This window comes from Kockovaella imperatae (genome assembly GCF_002102565.1).
Source record: "Kockovaella imperatae strain NRRL Y-17943 chromosome Unknown BD324scaffold_19, whole genome shotgun sequence".
Lineage (NCBI taxonomy): Eukaryota > Fungi > Basidiomycota > Tremellomycetes > Tremellales > Cuniculitremaceae > Kockovaella > Kockovaella imperatae.
The window spans coordinates 66,619-84,443 of record NW_019028959.1 but is presented as its reverse complement, the minus strand read 5'-3'; the positions used below and the strand labels follow the sequence as shown (position 1 = coordinate 84,443).

The following is a 17,825-nucleotide window of genomic DNA, read 5'->3' as shown; positions in this document are numbered from 1 at the left end:
CTGACTTGTGCAATACAGACGTTCTACCGAATAGAGTTAAGGGCACGGCACGGCACGGCACGGCATGAGCTGATAACGAGGATAATGGCTCCAGACTAACTTGACTAGTCCTGGACTCTCATATAACTAACTCCCTAGAGGCATGCACACGAGTAAACTTTGGCTGGGAATCCAGGGAGGCGTCCTGGGATAATCAGTGGGCCGTCGCATACATATCTTCTTCTGCCACCGGAGCGGCCTGAGTGCACCGTCTCTCTCTCTCTCCCCGCTGAGATTACTGTCACCCCCTACTTTCCTACCGAATGATCCGGCCGTTGATCTGGCGTGGGAAGAGCCAAAGACAGAAAAGTCTCACACCAGCGCTTCCTTTCAAAGAATCCTCGACGGGTGCTGACAGGTCGACTGAGACAGGGGCTCAAGGACAGGACTACTGACTCACTGGGGCAGTACACACATTTGAGGCTGCCCATGCGGACTCACGCCTCAAAACTCCGACTTGAACACCCTCAATGATGCCCCCAGCGTGTGCGCCAAGGCAGAGGAACATTTCCTCCTCTTGTAGCACGCCTGGTACGTGGGGCTCACGAAAGAACACCTCGGAGAGATGAAAGGAGACATGCAGAGACCTGCGGCGGGAACTGACCTCTGGCCTCTCGCGCAGCTTGAAAGGAGGTTCGAGGGGAAACATGACATGGGACACCCCATCTGACCTCGGGTCTGACGCTGACCTTTGAGTTTTCGCCTTCTCAGTCCAGGAGGAGAATATATAATGAGAGGTCTCGAAAGACTCGATGCTGTATCATACCACACCATTCGCCACCTTGCGCTATACAAAGACTTTCTTCGTCTATTCCCAAAATCACTCGCCCTCTCGTCGTGCCTCCCAAAAGCCGAGCTCAAGAGAGACTCTTTGCCCTAAATCATCCAGCGCCAACCCAACAAGAAAAACAACCATGTCGAGCTATGGTTCCGATGATTCGGATACCGATGCGCAGCCATCTTACGGCGAAGCGACTGTAGACGATTTGCGAAAGCGCGCTCGACGTTTATTGGAATCGACAGAGCATGCTGATGACCTCGACGACTTGCGTCAACTGTTAGCCAAGGAATTCCTCGGTAAAGAATATCACCGAAGCGCAACGGCCCAATCCTTGTTTGAGCGGGCTGCGGAAGAAACGAAAGTGGGCGATTTCCACTCCGCTTGCAATAACGCAAAGGCAGCTTTGGAACGGCTAGGAGAGGGAGTGAGCTCCTTTGAAAAAGGATCCGAAGTGAGTTGTCGTGTCGTTTCGTTTCGTTCAGTCCAGTTCTCAAAAAAAGATGCTAACTGAAGCCCCGTATTCTTACTCTAGCCCATCGACTTTGCCAATGGATACAATGCTTACGAGGTGAGAGACAAGCGGACGCAAGAAGTACAGACTCTGTACACTCGGAGGATCTTACAGACCGACGACAAAGGTAGTGACAACGCGATGACGATCAACTACCCCTATCGAGCGTTCGTGCCTTCTCGATACGTCGGTCAGACGACTCTGATGCGTTCATTCACGGGTCATCCCAAGATGGTGGTCGAAAAGTCATCTGGGAAACTAGAACCTCATACCAGTAAGCAGATGATTTCGTTCCCGTACGAGTTAGCAAGGGGAGAACAAGACACCGTTTGGCTCACCATTGACGAACCACCTCGGAAAGGAACTACAATGCGTACGCTTGATACGGCTCGAACGAACGTGCCGACTCAGAATCACGTCACGAGGTCTCGACCCGCCGCGCAAGGGACACAATCATGGACAGCAGCAGGAAGTGAGGGCATGCCAATGGCATTTCCAAAGCCTCTCAGGCCGCCGCCCTTACGACAGCAGAATGGTGCCACGCTGGATCCCAGTCAGCCTACAAGGAGACCTGCACCATTCTACGCGACGACTCGACAGAGCCAAGAACCCAGCATAGCGGTACCGTCTTCGAGCATCCACGTGCACCGTAGGGCAATGCCTCGACCGATCTCGGATAGAGACGACTGGAACTCTCAATTACCTACGGCCCCGCCTGCCGCGAGTTCCCCCGATACTGATGGTTCAAGGTTTCACACATCCATGATGACGCCTTCGTCCTCGACGCAATCACACGTGCGTCTACGACAAGACCTAAGCGAGCCACAGTATATCTCTGTCGGGCCTGTACCGTCGAATCTGAAAGACTACGCAAAACATTTGCCCCCTGCACAGTATTCACAGCAGGATCGGTTGCCTCGGTCCAGTCCGGGCAATGGACCGGGCCAGACTACGAGGACTGCGAGCTCATATATCACCGATGGACCTGATCAAATCATCACAGTAAAATACTCACGAGACTAGAGGCTTCCCCTCGTGGTCGTCACAAAAGTCGACGCCGGAAATTACATTAGAGAAACATCACATACCTATCCCTGTGGGTAAAGTCGTCGGACCGAGAACCGCGTCCCCTTCAGAGCCCGCCTAACACCCTGTTCACAATTTTGTCCATTACCATGCGTCCAACCCCTCATAGATGCGTCAAAATCACCCTCGAACCGGTCTGTGCATTTCAGCCGCCCAGTCGCAAAAAGCATACAATGGATGAGAGTAATACGCCTGCCCATATAGAGTAAAAAACAAAACACAGGATCAGCGATTTATGTCAGTAGACGCATGCAACTGTGGCCCCGCCGGTGAACGAAAAGTTTGCGGCAAATGCATCCGCATGACCCCTCCCCGGGAGAGGCCTATGGCTTTCCAGTATGGCGCGTTTGCAAATTGACAATATTGTATGTTAAACTGTGAAGCGTGAAGGACGGCATCAGTCACTGCCTGCGATTGCTTGAGGGAGGGGAGGTCCCCCAAACCCACCTGAAACACATGACGGCTATACCGTATATGCCCAAAGCCAATGCGAACCACTTGACGCGACCTTTTTCTTGACGGAACAGGGCAAAGTGGAAGAAACCAGGCAGGATGAAAGAGAGGATGGTCGATCCTGTAGATCCGACAAATCCGAGGACTATGGAGAGAAGGGTCAGGTCACGCTTCATGCCCGTGAAGGACGTTAATGGAACCCGCTTAGGCTCACCGACTTCCAACTCGTCGACCTCTGCAGCGATCAAGAATGAAACAATAACGATCAAGACGGTGATCGTGATGAATTTCGTCCTGCTCATATCGCCTGGTCCTCGCTCCTCCTCTTCCTCTTCGTCGTCGTCTTTCCGTAAAAGCGAATCATCCTCGTCCAACTCTTCTTCATCCTCATCCGCTTCCGGCTGATTGGTCGTCGATGATGAGGCAGTGGCTATATCGGGCGAAGCTGATTTGAGTAATCCAGAAGTCAAACCATGGACACATTGTCTACACGGCAAGAGTTGAAGAGGGTAGGAGAATCCGACAAGGAGGACGATACCGAATCGACCAATGGCGATGAAGATAGATGTGGCGGGGTACCTGGGGTGAAGGGCGGGGTTTCAGTCTTGCTTCTTTCTGTTCCAGACACCTCTACTTACATGGCGATGATGTTACTGCCAACGCGATCACCAAATGTGAGGTATCCTATCTGGAATGCAGGTCAGTAGAAGATTTTTTGAGTCTCCGCTTGAGGACTATCTCACGATACCGAGCTAAGCGAATGCAGTTATCAGCGAACAGTTACATCTCGGCGACAGTCTACCCACCACTTCGTAACACAAGGCTGAAGACCCAATAGACACGGCGATGACAGTGTTCAAGCGCTTCTGCGTCTTGTCCTTGAGCTCGCAGTAGATCGGGAAGATCTGGAAGAGGTGTGAGTTATCGCTCTAGATAGGTAGGATGCGAGCAGTCTGTCTCACATTCTGGGCGCATCTATGTATGGGTTGTCCCCTGATCAGTCTCCGTATCCACGGTAGCGTGCGGATCTTTACTCACGTGAATGCAAATACCTGCACTGGCAGACTCGATAATGTTGTTCTACCAAATCTGGCCAAGACGACTTCTCCACGATTGGCAGAGGGTCCCTTGAGGGCATATGATCCGACCACAACGATGATGAGACTGGGCAGGAGAGTCAGGCACTAGTGTATAGCCGCACAAGGGGGACAGCTTACTAAACGACAGTGGATAATGCGATCTGCGAGGTGAACCGCAGACTGTCCAACGTTTTGAGGAACGACAGTGGGACGATGACGATCATCATGGCGACGAGCCAAAAATCCTGCGAGTGGAGAATAGAGTCTTCTGGTAGAGGGTGATGTATGGCTTTGGCGAATGTGTATGTGACTTGCGGAAGGAGTGTCTGAGACGAGTCGATCGTCAGTAGAGTGAAGGCGGAATAGGCCTCCTGGACTGACTTTACAGATGATCAGGTACGATATAGACACACCAAAGCACTTGATGGCGATGGCGAACTGTGAAAAGGGGTGTCGGCGTCAGTGTGAATTTTTCGTCTTTCGGACTCGGCCTCGCAGCTGTAATCTTACTCACATCGAACAGTCTCGTCGCCCAACCTTTACCAAACGCTATCCTCGCAACCTCTGTGAAACTCGGTTTCCTGCCTTCGTCACCTGGTTTTCTCGCTACCATTGTGGCACACCTCGTCAAGAGGTACAATCCGAAACTGGTGACACATCCGCTGTAGATGCAGGACAAGATCCCAGGTATCAGTCCCATCGCTGCAAAGGCCGATGGGAATGCAAGTGCTCCAGCGCCAATGACTGTATTGGCGAGATTGGTCACGGACGAGAGGATGGAGGCGTGACCCATCGCATGGACGTCTCTGACTGTCCTCGTGGATCTTACGGATCGTGTGGAGATGATTCGATTCCTCCTCGCATCCCTGCTACTCGCTCCGCCTCTATCTACAGATCCATACGACATGTTGGAAGATATGGAATCGTTATCTGAATCGTCGGAAGAACCGAGTGGAGGGAGGTCGTTGGGCGGTAAGCGAGTGGAAAGTGCACTGCTGGGCAGATGATCGAGTCGGATATGATCTGATTTGGACAGCTTGACCACCGCGTGAAGAGAGAGAGAGAGAGAGAGAGAGAGATAGCGACAAAGGACAGTGGGCAGGTGGACCGAGCAGGAGTCAAGTCGGAGTTCGACGAGTAACGCTTAGCTCGCTGGCTGATGATCTTTTGTGACAAGAGTGTGCAAAGTTGGCTTTTTTCGGTCGAGCGCCGAGCCGAGGATAAGGCAAAACGAGGAGGGGGTTTTGAGGGCTCAGACGAAACGGCGGATGAAGCCGCTGATGGAATTATGGTGTGCGCCGGACATGGTAACCTCCGAATTCCTAATGATTAGGAGGAAAACACCCCTCCCATTAGAAAAAATACGCCATTAGGAAACGAAAGATGATCTGAACCGAAAGAGAGATCTCAATATTGAGGGGGGTGTCGCAAGTCTTTCCCACTTTCCAGACCCGCCTGATCGCCCAGGCTTCTCAAAATGACGGGGGGGGGGGGGGTGTGCGCCGAGGGTGAGGGCGAGCACAGAGAATGCTATGAACAGGGGGGGGCAGAAAATTCAAGCATGTTTGAAGAAAGAGGCAACCTGGGAGAGTGCGTATCTCTCCCTCCCCTTACCTATTCCGTTGGCGTGGTCTGATTCGTTGGCGTATAGGTGGTCTGTCTATGTTGCCTAGATCCCCTCTCGTTCGGGTGGAACAGAGTATCCTCCCTCCCCCAGGAACACGTTAGCCGACTATTCAGGGTCATTCATCATGGGCTGGCTTGACGCCACATGGCCATGCGCCTGGACAGCGGAGAGAGCCAGAGGGGGAGGAGGGCTGTACGTCAGTTGGAATTTACAGATTGCACGGGGCAAGGGGGAGGTAAGAGGCGGGACGACGGCACCTCCTTTTTTTTTTGGGAAGAAAGAACAACACAAACGAATGGGTTTGCAAGAATAGTATGTACTCCTTCCCAAAATGAGCGTCGTGGAAACTCAGTTCTTCGAAAGTACGGTCCGAGGGAGGGTCAGGAGGCGCGGGCTGGTGGGGGGCCAGAGGGGAGCGACCTGGGCGGCGGCGGGGAGGAGGAGCCAAAGAGGGGGGAATTTAGGGGCGAGGGGGAAAAGGGCGTGGCGTGAAAGGGAAAATATGTTGTCACCTTCTCTCTCTCTCTCTCACACTTTCCACTTTTTCCATCATCTTTTCTTTAATTCTCTCTTTTGATAGCTGGCGTGGTGTCATTGATCTTCATACAGGGGTGCACAGTTCCATCAGGTGAAAGCATACAATCTACATATTCACCAGCTGTCTTTATATCTACATCCTCGTATGGCAACACCTGCGCGGCGCACCGTTGCCCTATAACCCTCAACCACGACACGGATAATACCCTACCGAAGAATCCCTGACGCCGCGGTGATCGACGTGGATCGTAGACGACGCCTCCTCGTGTGCTACAGAGAAGCAATCGAAAAGGGGAGGAGGGGGAATTTGGACCGACCGTTCTCACAGTTGCTGAGACGAGTATTGTGGAGGGGGCATCGACTAGATTGAGCTAGTTCCTACTGCCTGTCTATACGTGAGTGATAGAGGTCCCTCTCAAACCCCCCCACCTTTCAATCATTAAAAGAGTCCGATGGACCGCCCCTGCTTAAATACGCGTGCCTAAGTGGCAGAAAGCTAGTCCAAATTATAAAACCTCGTCCGCCTTTTTCCACCGTTTGGTTTGGGGGGGTTGTGGTCCAAAGGTCTGGTCTGTGCTGATATATGCAGCACCTCATCACTCGCTCTCTATCTCTATCTGCCTCTCCCTCCAAAGCTGGCATCCATCCTCCTGGGCCTAGTCGCAGATCATACACCTACGCCCTCCCTTCAGTCCTCTCCCGTCCCTGGAGAGCAGTGCATTCCGCGGCCCTAGCAAGATCTCACAGGGTTACACCTTGGAGCGGAGGAAGACAGTAACTGTACCGAGTGAGTGTTGTCCCCCCCCCCCCCCCCCCCCCCCTGCTCTGAGCCATCATCATCATCATCATCATCATCTCCATCATTGTCAACATCACCAGCACCACGATCACCATCTCTTCGATTCATCACGCAGACCCCTTGCGGTGGAACACTCTACCACGTCAGCTTCTTCATTCTCTATCTATCGCCCCTTCCCACCCACCTTCATTCCTTTAAAGGATGTCCACGCCCATATCACTTTAGACCAGCTGCTATTTCCCGACCGACAAAGACGCACACACACACACACGCTGTGACTTCCAAGGCGATCATCATCCTTTATCTTCCGCCACTCCCCTCACACTGCCTTTGCCTCTCCCTCCTCCCTCCGTTCCAAACAACCATCATCATCCACTCTGTCTCCTACCTGCAGCGCATGCCCTGTCATCCAAAGGCATATCTGCTACCCATCTGTGACAGCCAGTAGTCGTTGTGGACTCTCACTCTCACTCTCGGCGAGGTGATCCACAGCGATCACTGTCGGCGACGCGAACTGTATCGCTCAAACACAAATCAGGGCCCACTAGCGTCTACTCCTACTCGTGTCTCGCCCCTGACTGCTGTCCACTCAACTCAACTCGCGAATAGACTAAACTGACATCCAACTGGCCACCTTCAGCTTCATCACCTCACCATGTCCCATCATCACCCACTCCCGACTCAACCTTACCCATCTCCTTATCCTCCCCCATCTCACGCCTCCCACGGCTCTCACGGCTCTCACGCATCCCATGGCTCCCATCCACCTCATCCATCTCATCATTCTCATCCTTCGCACTCGGGTCATCCACATCAGCAACCACAACAGCAACAGCAGCAGCCACAACCCTCCTACCCTTCACATCACAGACACAGCAATGGTCCACCCGGCCTGGGCTCAAACGTACAACCTTCTCGGGATGATCGTAGCGAGCCTTATCCTCTTCCATCTCAAGGACCTCCCCAGGGTCGACCTCAACATCATCAAGACGATCTCAACCCGTTGCCTCTGCCCAGCTACGGTAGACCACCCCGTGGTGAAGAATCGATCCCTCCTTCCTATGGTCGACCACAACCTCGAGGAGAGCCTGCACCTCATCCGACACACAGTCTAGGCAATGGTCATGCTTCGTCCACTCATGCATCCCATGGACATCGAGGACATGCAAGTGTCAGTGGACCACCCGGTCCAAGTTCCGGAAGCTCCACCGTCCGAGCGGCGAGAGAGAAGATGGATGGTGTATTGGCCAATTTGGCTTCCGCGAATGAGAACACTTGGATGCTGATCGGTGAGCTGGACATCTTACGCATCACACCTCTTTTGGCTCGAGCTGACTCATCACTTCCAGGTGCCGTAGCTGAACAAATGCAAGATCAGGACAGAGCATTGCAGGCTTTTGAGAACGCCCTCCGGCACAACCCCAGCTCTGTCCTTGGCCTCAATGCCGTGGCATCCATTGCGAGAAGCAGAGACAACTTTGATAAGGCCATTGAGTATTTCCAAAGAATACTCAATATCAAGCAGGACAACGGAGAAGCTTGGGGCTCTATGGGTGGGTCAAATTGGTCTTTTACTGGGGCAGCTCTGATCCCTTTCATCAGGCCACTGTCTTCTCATGAAGGATGATCTGCCAAAGGCCTACACGGCGTATCAACAAGCTCTATACCACTTGCAGAACCCTAACGTGAGGTTGATGCTCTCTTGACAGTGATAGATCCTGACTGCGTCCTTCAGGAGCCCAAGCTGTGGTACGGCATTGGCATTCTCTACGATCGATACGGTTCGTTTGATCACGCAGAAGAAGCTTTCCGCAGTGTGCTTAAGAACGATCCAAGTGAGCTCTCCACTTGTCAGCTCGTTGAGCTGACAAGTTTGCAGACTTTGACAAGGCCAATGAGATCTATTTCCGGCTCGGAATCATATACAAGCATCAACGCAAGTATCAAGCTAGTCTCGATGTGAGTTCCGGCGTGAACTCTCGTCCGAGACATTGCTGAAACACTGCAGTGCTTCAAATACATCCTCAACAACCCTCCCCGTCCGCTCACCTCCTGGGACATTTGGTTCCAGCTGGGGCACGTGTACGAACAGGACCGAGACGTGAGTCGGGACTATGGTCACACACGCTGACGTATAGTTTGACAATGCTCGAGATGCTTATATGCGTGTCTTGACTCATCAGCCTGATCATGCCAAGGTCCTCCAACAGCTCGGGTGGCTTCACCACCAACCCGGAGCCTCATTTGCGGATCAAGAGCAAGCTGTCAATTACCTCACCAAGAGTCTCGAGACCGGTGAGTGTGCCTGTCCAGATCTGAAGACGGGGCCTGACATCGCGCAGATGGAAGTGACGCCCAGAGCTGGTACCTCCTCGGTCGAGCATTCATGGCCGGTCAACGATACAACAAGGCCTACGAAGCATACCAACAGGCTGTCTACCGAGACGGCCGAAACCCAACATTCTGGTGCTCTATCGGTGTACTCTACTACCAAATCAACCAATACCGAGATGCGCTGGACGCTTACTCTCGAGCGATCCGACTCAACCCTTACATCTCGGAAGTCTGGTACAATCTCGGAAGCTTGTACGAATCGTGCAACAATCAGATCACCGATGCGATTGACGCGTACTCTCGCGCTGCCGACCTCGATCCAAACAATGCGACAATCAAACAGCGTCTTGACATTCTCCAGAACGCAGGCAACCAGCCATTACCGCCTGCGCCTGGACCCGTCGATGTTCATCCATCTCAGTACACTGCGCAACCCCAAGGACCATATCCTCCAGGGACATCGCCCGGTGGGTCTCCTCGTGGACCCGGACCCCAGCATCCCGGTATGGATGGGCCTCCTGGCCATGCTCATGCTTCCGGCCCCGACGGCGGTCGAGCCCTTCCGCCTCCGCCTCCTGGCTCAGAGATGGGTCGCGGACAATCACCTGGACCCTTCCGAGGTGGCGGTGGTGCTCCCCCACCCTTGCAGCACGTGGATGAATCTCGCGGCAGCATGTCTCGACACGCTCCGCTTGCACCTATGGAGACGGAACGCCCTGGCAACGGTCATCGAGATCATAGAATGTACGAGCCAGGTCCTGATCGTCGACACGCCGCTTCTCCTGCGTCGCCTCGTCGACGAGCACACTACCCCAATCCTGGACCTCCAAGCGGTGGTTCGTTCGCTCATCCCGCTGATCGAGATGAATGGGAGAGACGTGAGCGAGACAGGGCCGGTAAGAGCAGTCTTGGACCGTCTCCCCGGGTTCCAGATCGCCGACCATCGCCGAGGGATCGTCCTCACGGAGAGTATCCTTACAACAACGGTGGTGGACGTTACGAAGAGCATCCATTGCCTCCGCCTATCAACGGGAATGGGTACGCATCGGCAGGTCATGCTCGTCATCCGTCTTTGTCCAAGGAAGACCCTCGACTCACGACGAACGCTCCATCACCTTCGCTCTCCATCATGTCGACTGCCAGTGGAAGCAAGAAGAGGAACAGGTCGACATCGAAGCGCTCGGGAGCGCCAGGAGGTGACAAGAAACGCAAAGGGACGAACAGTCCTCCGAGCGTCAGAGGACGAGAAGAAGGAAGTGAAAGAGGTAGTGAGAGAGGCAGCGTCAGGCCGGATCGAGCCGTGGATGAGGGTGAGCGAGAACACTTTTGCCCGTGTCACTCGTGTCACTGGGGCCGAGCATGCTGACAGGTGCACCAGAATACGATGAGGGCGGTGCGCTCGACGCTCTAATGAGTCTGCACGGAGACCGTCCAACTCAGCCTTCGCCCTCCAAGTCTGCCGCTTCTCCGTCACAATCCACTGCAACAGGTGGCAAGCGACCGGCCCCTACATCTCCTCACGACTCGCCTTCGAACACGTCGAAAAAGCCTCGAGCGGATGCTGCAGGTCTTCCGGTCAGCCCTAAACCCTCTTCAAGTCAGGGCAACAACAACAATAACAACAACAAGCGAACCACCGTGATTGAAGTCTTGAATGCTGAGAGGATCAGCTCGCCAGCCGTCAGACCAACCAGCGCCATGTCGGTCGATGGGGGATCAAAGGTGGGAGAGGGTTCGCCGGGTGACAAGGCGGATGAAGGTCAAGAGGCTAGCAAAAATCAGCAACAGGCGGAGAAGAATGATGCAGAGGATCCTGAGCGACCAGCGACGCCTTCGCTCCCAACCACCTCTGAAGCCAATGGTGGCGATGCGCCCGCAGAGCCGAAGGAGTCTACCGCGGCTGCCAAGGACGTATCTGCGGCTGCTGCAAGTGAGCCTGTGGAGCCTTCAGGCGAAACGTCTCGACCCGATACGCCCCCTTTGCCAACGGTCAGTACTACGGACGCGGATGCAGACGCAGATGCGGATGCGGATGGCGATGTCGACATGAGCAAGCCTGCAGCCAGGGAGGCCGAAGCTGGGGACGGCGAGAACGCAGCGAAAGAAGAGGTGATGCCTGCAGATGATGACAAGGGATCGGATCGGAAATCGGCCGAAGCTGAAACTGTCAAAATGGATGCGGAGGGCTCAGCTACGAAAAGTTGAGAGGCTCAAACTTGAGTAGGCTGCTCCTTCGTCTCAGCGTATGGCCGAGTAGGAGTAGTCTTAGAACTGGCAGGGAACCCTTACTAGAGAGAGAGAGACTCAGGAACAGGGTGAGAAAAAGAATAATACAAAGAATGTCTGTATGAAGAGAATGCAGCAACAACATTCAGGTGGATGAAAGCGTTTGAAGTTCGGTCTGCTGGCGTGGACGATGATTTGAAAGATCTGTCGTGTCTCTGACCAAAGCAAAAAAATTCAACCGTACGGTACAAGCCGGTCAGGGAAGATCCCGATCGATATCGTCACTGTATTCATTCTCCATTTCTGGTCTGCTCACTTCAGGTTCTCGGTCTTTCTCGGGCCTGTGTGCTGATGACCTCGCTGGCACCTCGGAGACTATACAGTCTCTGTCGTACTTCGCGAGAAGTAGTCAGACCGGAAGGAGGGGCGTCGAATCGGTGGACATTGAATGAGGTCATACCGTTCAGTGGATCATCCAGCAGCTCCAGCTCCAGCTCCAGCTTCCGACTTGGCTTCTCGACGGACTCAAGGTATCCCGATTCAGTCTACTTCATCCGAGATCCCTCCTCGACGTCAGACCTGGCTCTTTGGCATAGCTCACGTGGGCATACGAGCTGCACACCACTCCGACGCTACTCCACCTTGCACATGGCGCACAATGGTCATCAAGCTCATATTACCGCCCCATCTCTGAAACAGCACAGGACCTACGCTAGTAGTGCCGCCGTCAGGGGTGACTATTATACCGTGCTCAAAGTGTCTAGGGGAGCTACGAAACAGCAAATCAAGGCAAAGTTTTACGAGGTAAGCCATTCACAATACCGTTTGGAACTGGGAAATGGGAGATGCTGAAGCGAGGATGTATGGCACAGCTATCCAAACGATTCCATCCGGATGCTTCTGGTGGAAGTGTGGAAAAGTTTCATGCCATTGGAGAAGCTTATGAGGTTCTCGGGGATGAACTCAAGAGGCGAGTGTTCTTCTGGCTAAAGTCGCCGGCAGAGCGACGTTCTCTGTTTTTCTCTCCTGTTGGTTGGACTAACCTCGATGCAGACGAGAATACGATCAAACATTGATTCAACCCAAGTACACATCTTATCAACACCCATCTTCTTCTTCTTCATATTCTCAACAAACTTCATACACTCGTCGACCGGCCGGACCCCACATGGCATGGTCAGGATCAGGTCGCTCATCAAAGCCCAACTCGTCGTCTTCTTCTTCTTCCTCCTCCTCCTCGTCTTCCAGCTTTCTGTATCGACCTTCAGGGTCTCGTGATCCATTCGGATCCCCATCGCCTGAACCGGGGGAATACGGTGCTCCACTCTTTGGAAAAGGATACCAACCTTATAGGAAGTACGATTCACGATACTCTACAGCTGGAGATTATGGAGAATCACTGTACAGCGATATGGATCCTTCTGCCTCGACGAACCAGTCATCCAAAAAGGGCAAACGTCGGAAAAATGCTGAATCCAGGCAGGACGAAGCGGCAGACTTGGATCAGCTACGATCCGCAGCCATTAGAGATCCCTGGAACTCTAAATATCAAGCTCTCAAAGACGTATGGTTTGATCAAGCCAAGACGGGTCGATTCACAACTGGATCTTCAGAGAACGAAAGTCGACCCTCGCCGAATGGGATCCTAGGGCTTCTTGTCGTCACTTGCTTCGCAGGCTTCTTCTGGCTGGCCAGTGGTAGCGCCAAAGCGGACGAAGGAGACCAGCACGAAACGGGACCAGTCCGTTGAAACTGGATGCCCAATATCGTCAATCAATGCAGGGCTTCATGTGTGAACCATGGGATTCCGCTGTAGGGGCAACAACGGCAAGACGTCTCATCGGCCTTATCCTGTCTGCTCATCCGACGTGTCTCGATGAGGATGGGAAGATACGCGGACAAGCGATCACATTCGAGCCTTGGCCATGGACGGGACCGAATGCTCATATCAGAGTATGCTAAACCCTTTGCAGAACATCATGAGCATTGTCATGGGACTGGGCATGAATGAGTATATAGCATGTCATGCTCGTGTTTGACTGATCTACCGTAATCATGAGCGCCGGCCGGTCCTGACTGCTTCCGTTTCAGTGCTCGACGCCTGCGATTCGGACGCTTCGCATAGGCGTCTCAGCCCTCTACGGGACCGGACTAATTGGATTGGTTTGAGAGCGCTGCAGTCACAAGGGCAACAATTGTGCCTACGGAACATGCAGCGAGCAGAAGGTTGATCCGCCTTGCACTCTGCTCCAGAGTGCCTCGAAGTTCGACCTGACTTCGAAGACTGGCACTTTGATTCAAGCCAGTCTCGATGTCCATGAAATCCTTCTGTCTACGACTGGATCAGCGGCACAGACAGTAGTACAGAATGCGCCACCGGTATGACGCGAAGCTTCAATCACTCACAGTCGCTCCATTTGAAGTCTAGTGCTTTCGTCGAATACGCGCGTGGGCACTGAAGGTTGCTTGCCGGTTTCATCATTCGAACCATCTTGTCCTGTACGGTCTTCCGCAGAATCCGTCTGAGGCTGTGCGTTTAATGAACGCAAAAAGTTCTCCCAGTCTGGTCTAGGCTCTTGTTTCAAACCCAATAAGTGAAAGTGACTGTACGCCTTCAGAAAGTCACTGGTTCTGACCCGAGCCCATGTATCCGCGTTGCTGGTCTCCGAAGAAGACTCATCGTCGAGGTCGACTGCTTGGCCGGTAGCACGCAGCGTGCCCGCTATTTCAAGATTATTCCGGTACCCGTCTAAGACGTATGTTGGGATATCGTCTGCTCCCGCTGCGGTTGTCCAACCAGGAATCGTGTCTGTCTTTGGGGCGGAATCTGCGGTATCGCCGTCTAGCGTGCCCCGTAAAACTCTTTGGATCTCTGGATGCTGAGATAGCTTCTCACATGCTTGCCGAAGCTCTTCGTAATACTCGGATTGATCCGCGTTGACTGCCAGTGAGTGGTGACTCACACTACCCAGAACTCACTCGGTATCTTAGTGAAGCCACCAATGCTGATGCCTGTCGAGCGAGCGTCTGTCATGCTGACTCGTTCAGTGCCAGATCTGCAATGTTCCAAAAGGTGTTAATCAGTGGTGAAATGGGGTCGTCAGCAAATATGAGAGAAGTCCTGAAAGAAGTGTAAGACAGACAAACTGACAAACTATCAGAATACGACCATGATTCGGGTCTGGCAAAGTCTAGGGAGACGGCTGTGAAAGGAACCTACGAACCAGTCGACTTGCGTGTGTCGGATTAGGAGAGGATTGTCTGTGACGCAATAGGCCAGCTGCTGTGGGTTTTTTCGCGATGCAAGGCCGTTTGGCCTTCGAAGATCATCAGAGCAAAGTTGAGGCGGTCAGCCGAGATTGAGTCAGTGTCACTGGAGCACAATGGCAATTTTGTTTCTCTGCATCGCTTTTCGCCGACTGGCGGGGTCTGAAGATGCATAACTTACGACCTTTTTGTGGGGCGTCGATCGCCTCTCATTCTTTTTCCTCGCCTCAGATCGCCTTACACTCCCTCTCCAGCCACTTGAGCGCCCGGTCATCGCCGAAAGACTTGAGAACAGGAGTAACCTTTTCCAAGACCTCCGCATGGTAATCGTTCAACCACTTCTTCTCGATGGGGGCTAATAAGTCGTGCTGGACGAGCTTAGTCTGCATCGGGACCTGAGGGATGGTTAGGGGAATACTCCTGCTCCAACAACGAAAATCCATACCATTGTGAAGTGCTCAAACTCCAAGTAGCCCTTGCCACCAAAGTTCTCTCTGGTATTGGCCCGCTTTACCGCAAAGACATTCTCGATTCGGATTCCAAATTTGCCATCGGCGTAGTATCCAGGTTCATTCGAGATGACCATGCCTTCCTTGAGGGCAATGTCGAGGGTTGTTGGCCGGGGTGAAATACCCTGAGGTCCTTCGTGGACATTAAGGAAATGACCGACGCCGTGTCCAGTGCCATGTCTAGGGATTGTCCGTAAGCTTTTGCGAAAACTCGGATATAGCCAGCTAACCGGAAGTCTAAACCATCCTGCCACAAAGGTATACGGGCTATAGCGTCGCTTTCGGGTTGTCAGCAGCATATGGAGCTTGAAGCGTGAGGAATGCTCACAGAACGAAGCCTTATAGGAGCGTCAGTAGCCTGCTCTCAGGAGACGGATGGCTTACTTACCTGACGTGCCCTTCGGGAAGACTGCTCGGTCGAGCGCAATGTGCCCTTGTAGCTGAGCGAAATCAGCAAGCGCTGCACGGACAGATCACAAGTGACACACGACTCGCGTGTTGGCCAACTTCTCCTCTTCTGTCGGTGTGCCAAAGTGCTATGTCACAAGTGAGCAGAGTGCTCACTGGACAACGCAGACTCCCTCACCATCGTCCGAGTGGTATCAGTGGTACCATCAAGGTACTGCGCTCCAGAGTCGCACAGGTAGATCTGGTTAGGATCAATCACCGCCGTGTCATTTTCGGTAGCTTCGTAGTGGATGACGGCTATTCCTGCGTCAAACTGATTCCATGTCGCAGGACTTGAGGCTCACCAGCATTGGGTCCGGTAGATGAGATGGTGCTGAATGACAATCCCATGAACTTTTCGTTCTGCCTAGACACCCCGGGCGTCAGCATGGATCGGTCCTCGGCAGGAGCCCACTCACTTCCTAAAATTCTCCAACTCCTTTGCGGCCGAGTATTCTGTCAACTTTGCACCTTTACTGAGCTCTTCTTCTAGCCATGCAAAGTATCGACACAAGGCCGCTCCATCCCGGATGTTGCACTGTCTGAATCCCTCAATCTCGGTCTACAAGCTGTCAGCAATGCCTCGGCGTTGAGTCAGGAAGGCATGCCAAGCTCACAGCATTCTTCTTCGCCTTTTCATCCTCCACAAACGATCGTCGCACTTCAACATTTTCCTGTGCAAATGCACTCAGCTATGATCTTAGTCATTCGTCCGGCCACTCACCTCGCCGAGAACCCGAACGACCGCCCAACTCGTCTTTTTTCCAACCAACACCTTGTCAGTCTTGATAATCTTTTCTCCGTCCGGCAGTGTAATCTCCTTAGGTCCTGTAGAGCCTTTCTCTTCCTCCTCCTTGGCCTTTTGTGCTCTAGATTCCTTCGTCCGCTCTCCCAGTGTCTTGAGGTGAGGCCAAACCTTCTCGTAATCGAGGATGGACACATTGTTCTTGTGAAGGTAGTCCCGGATGGGCTCGGAAAGACATTTTGCATTGACAAATAGGTTGCAATCGTCGGGTGTGAGTATGGCGTAGGCAAAGAAGACCTGGGCATGGGTCAGCGTTACTCGTTCCAAAAAGGGCCGGGCCCCAAAGGGGAAATTGTGCAAGGCACCACGCACAGGGTTGTATGCGATATCACTTCCCCTCAAGTTGAACATCCAAGCGACTTCGTCCAACTGTGTCACGACGATTCCAGGAGATCCGACCTGGTTGAGGAGTTCCCTCAACTTTGTCAATTTAGATCCGACGCTCGCCCCGGCGTATTTGTCCTCTAATTGTATGACAGGGTTAGAAGGCCGAGGATGTCTCTCAGTTCCCCAAACGTCGTCTACAAGGTTGTCATCAATCGCCACGATGTAAGACTTGTTGCCTTCCGAGAGGGATTTAGTGAGGGAACTGTGTTCAGCGTGGGCGAGAATGGTCGGGTCCATGCCAATCCGGGATTTCGCTGGGAGGTCCTGGAGCAGAGTCAGTATCTCGTATATCCAGCGCAACCTTCTCTTGTCAAGCATACATTCTTCAGCCATTGTTGCCAAGTCGGCACGCCTGTCATGCCCGACTTCATCAGGATCCACCTATGCGGGCACCGAGTCAGTTTTTGATAGGTCTACAGGCTCGGCCGGGAGGCTCACTCTTTTCCAAGCTGTTTCTCGGCTTGGAGAAAGTATCGACCATCGGTCCAGAACCTAGCCTCATCTTTGGTCACGATTGCGGTACCGGCAGAACCAGTGAACGAAGTGAGGTACTCTCGTCTTTGATCGACCGGGGCAGTGTACTCGGACATATCTGAGTGCGCATGTTCAGTGAATGCAACAACCTTGTCTTGCACTGTACTCACGAGCATCTTCAGAAGGTACCACACTGCCACGCACACACACGTCAGTATCGACACTCAATACTACATCCTGCTGGGTGTAGCTCGCCAGCACCCGAGCAGACTCACTAAGCACCGACGTTGTGCTCTTGCATCAAGCTCCTCAGAGCGGATAGCTTGTCATTCGCAGATTTGGTCGACATGGTGCTGTGAGTAATGACAAGGAACGGTGTTGTTGATGCTATTTGCGGAAGTGCTCGCGTGGATCTGATGGGAGCGAGAGATAGAGGTGGCTTCACAGTCTGACGGGTGAGAGGG

At 53.1% G+C, this 17,825-nt stretch overlaps 7 protein-coding genes across 7 annotated transcripts; 4 read left to right on the top strand and 3 right to left on the bottom strand.

Annotated features, from left to right (window-relative positions):
- Positions 1 to 740: 740 nt before the first annotated feature.
- BD324DRAFT_639398 (hypothetical protein) lies at positions 741 to 2,684 on the top strand. The gene is made up of 3 exons (XM_022017228.1): positions 741 to 1,271; positions 1,353 to 1,605; positions 1,693 to 2,684. The coding sequence occupies exons 1-3, from the start codon at positions 792 to 794 to the stop codon at positions 2,352 to 2,354; spliced, it is 1,395 nt and encodes a 464-aa protein (XP_021867897.1). The 5' UTR covers positions 741 to 791; the 3' UTR covers positions 2,355 to 2,684.
- BD324DRAFT_639395 (transmembrane amino acid transporter protein-domain-containing protein) lies at positions 2,685 to 5,086 on the bottom strand. Its single transcript, XM_022017227.1, has 9 exons — positions 4,464 to 5,086; positions 4,331 to 4,387; positions 4,088 to 4,275; positions 3,909 to 4,034; positions 3,677 to 3,797; positions 3,509 to 3,558; positions 3,085 to 3,449; positions 2,865 to 3,015; positions 2,685 to 2,792 (listed from the first exon to the last, which is right to left on the bottom strand). Exons 1-9 carry the CDS (start codon positions 4,854 to 4,856, stop codon positions 2,741 to 2,743), a joined length of 1,503 nt encoding a protein of 500 aa, XP_021867896.1. The 5' UTR covers positions 4,857 to 5,086; the 3' UTR covers positions 2,685 to 2,740.
- Positions 5,087 to 5,451: 365 nt separating this feature from the next.
- BD324DRAFT_639391 (hypothetical protein) lies at positions 5,452 to 5,960 on the top strand (the record flags this gene model as incomplete). The annotated part of the gene is made up of 2 exons (XM_022017226.1): positions 5,452 to 5,539; positions 5,601 to 5,960. A coding segment is annotated over exon 2 (191 nt), but the record flags the coding sequence as incomplete, so codon positions are not given.
- A 2,180-nt stretch (positions 5,961 to 8,140) lies between these two features.
- BD324DRAFT_666398 (hypothetical protein) lies at positions 8,141 to 10,756 on the top strand (the record flags this gene model as incomplete). Its single annotated transcript, XM_022018916.1, has 8 exons — positions 8,141 to 8,201; positions 8,262 to 8,465; positions 8,515 to 8,597; positions 8,648 to 8,747; positions 8,777 to 8,871; positions 8,921 to 9,013; positions 9,051 to 9,207; positions 9,255 to 10,756. The coding sequence occupies 8 exons, from the start codon at positions 8,144 to 8,146 to the stop codon at positions 10,610 to 10,612; spliced, it is 2,148 nt and encodes a 715-aa protein (XP_021867894.1). The 3' UTR covers positions 10,613 to 10,756.
- A 1,364-nt stretch (positions 10,757 to 12,120) lies between these two features.
- On the top strand, positions 12,121 to 13,222 carry BD324DRAFT_654030 (hypothetical protein; the record flags this gene model as incomplete). The annotated part of the gene is made up of 3 exons (XM_022018739.1): positions 12,121 to 12,276; positions 12,345 to 12,487; positions 12,526 to 13,222. The coding sequence occupies 3 exons, from the start codon at positions 12,121 to 12,123 to the stop codon at positions 13,220 to 13,222; spliced, it is 996 nt and encodes a 331-aa protein (XP_021867893.1).
- Positions 13,223 to 13,521: 299 nt separating this feature from the next.
- On the bottom strand, positions 13,522 to 14,852 carry BD324DRAFT_215524 (hypothetical protein). Its single transcript, XM_022012198.1, has 3 exons — positions 14,452 to 14,852; positions 13,879 to 14,413; positions 13,522 to 13,804 (listed from the first exon to the last, which is right to left on the bottom strand). The coding sequence occupies exons 1-3, from the start codon at positions 14,504 to 14,506 to the stop codon at positions 13,624 to 13,626; spliced, it is 771 nt and encodes a 256-aa protein (XP_021867892.1). The 5' UTR covers positions 14,507 to 14,852; the 3' UTR covers positions 13,522 to 13,623.
- Positions 14,853 to 14,966: 114 nt separating this feature from the next.
- Positions 14,967 to 17,710, bottom strand: BD324DRAFT_654028 (peptidase M24, structural domain-containing protein; the record flags this gene model as incomplete). Its single annotated transcript, XM_022018738.1, has 16 exons — positions 14,967 to 15,134; positions 15,185 to 15,428; positions 15,479 to 15,526; positions 15,577 to 15,586; positions 15,637 to 15,688; positions 15,737 to 15,784; positions 15,835 to 15,953; positions 16,001 to 16,062; positions 16,115 to 16,257; positions 16,313 to 16,369; positions 16,420 to 16,737; positions 16,813 to 17,151; positions 17,208 to 17,268; positions 17,326 to 17,479; positions 17,532 to 17,554; positions 17,637 to 17,710. The coding sequence occupies 16 exons, from the start codon at positions 17,708 to 17,710 to the stop codon at positions 14,967 to 14,969; spliced, it is 1,920 nt and encodes a 639-aa protein (XP_021867891.1).
- Positions 17,711 to 17,825: the final 115 nt, after the last annotated feature.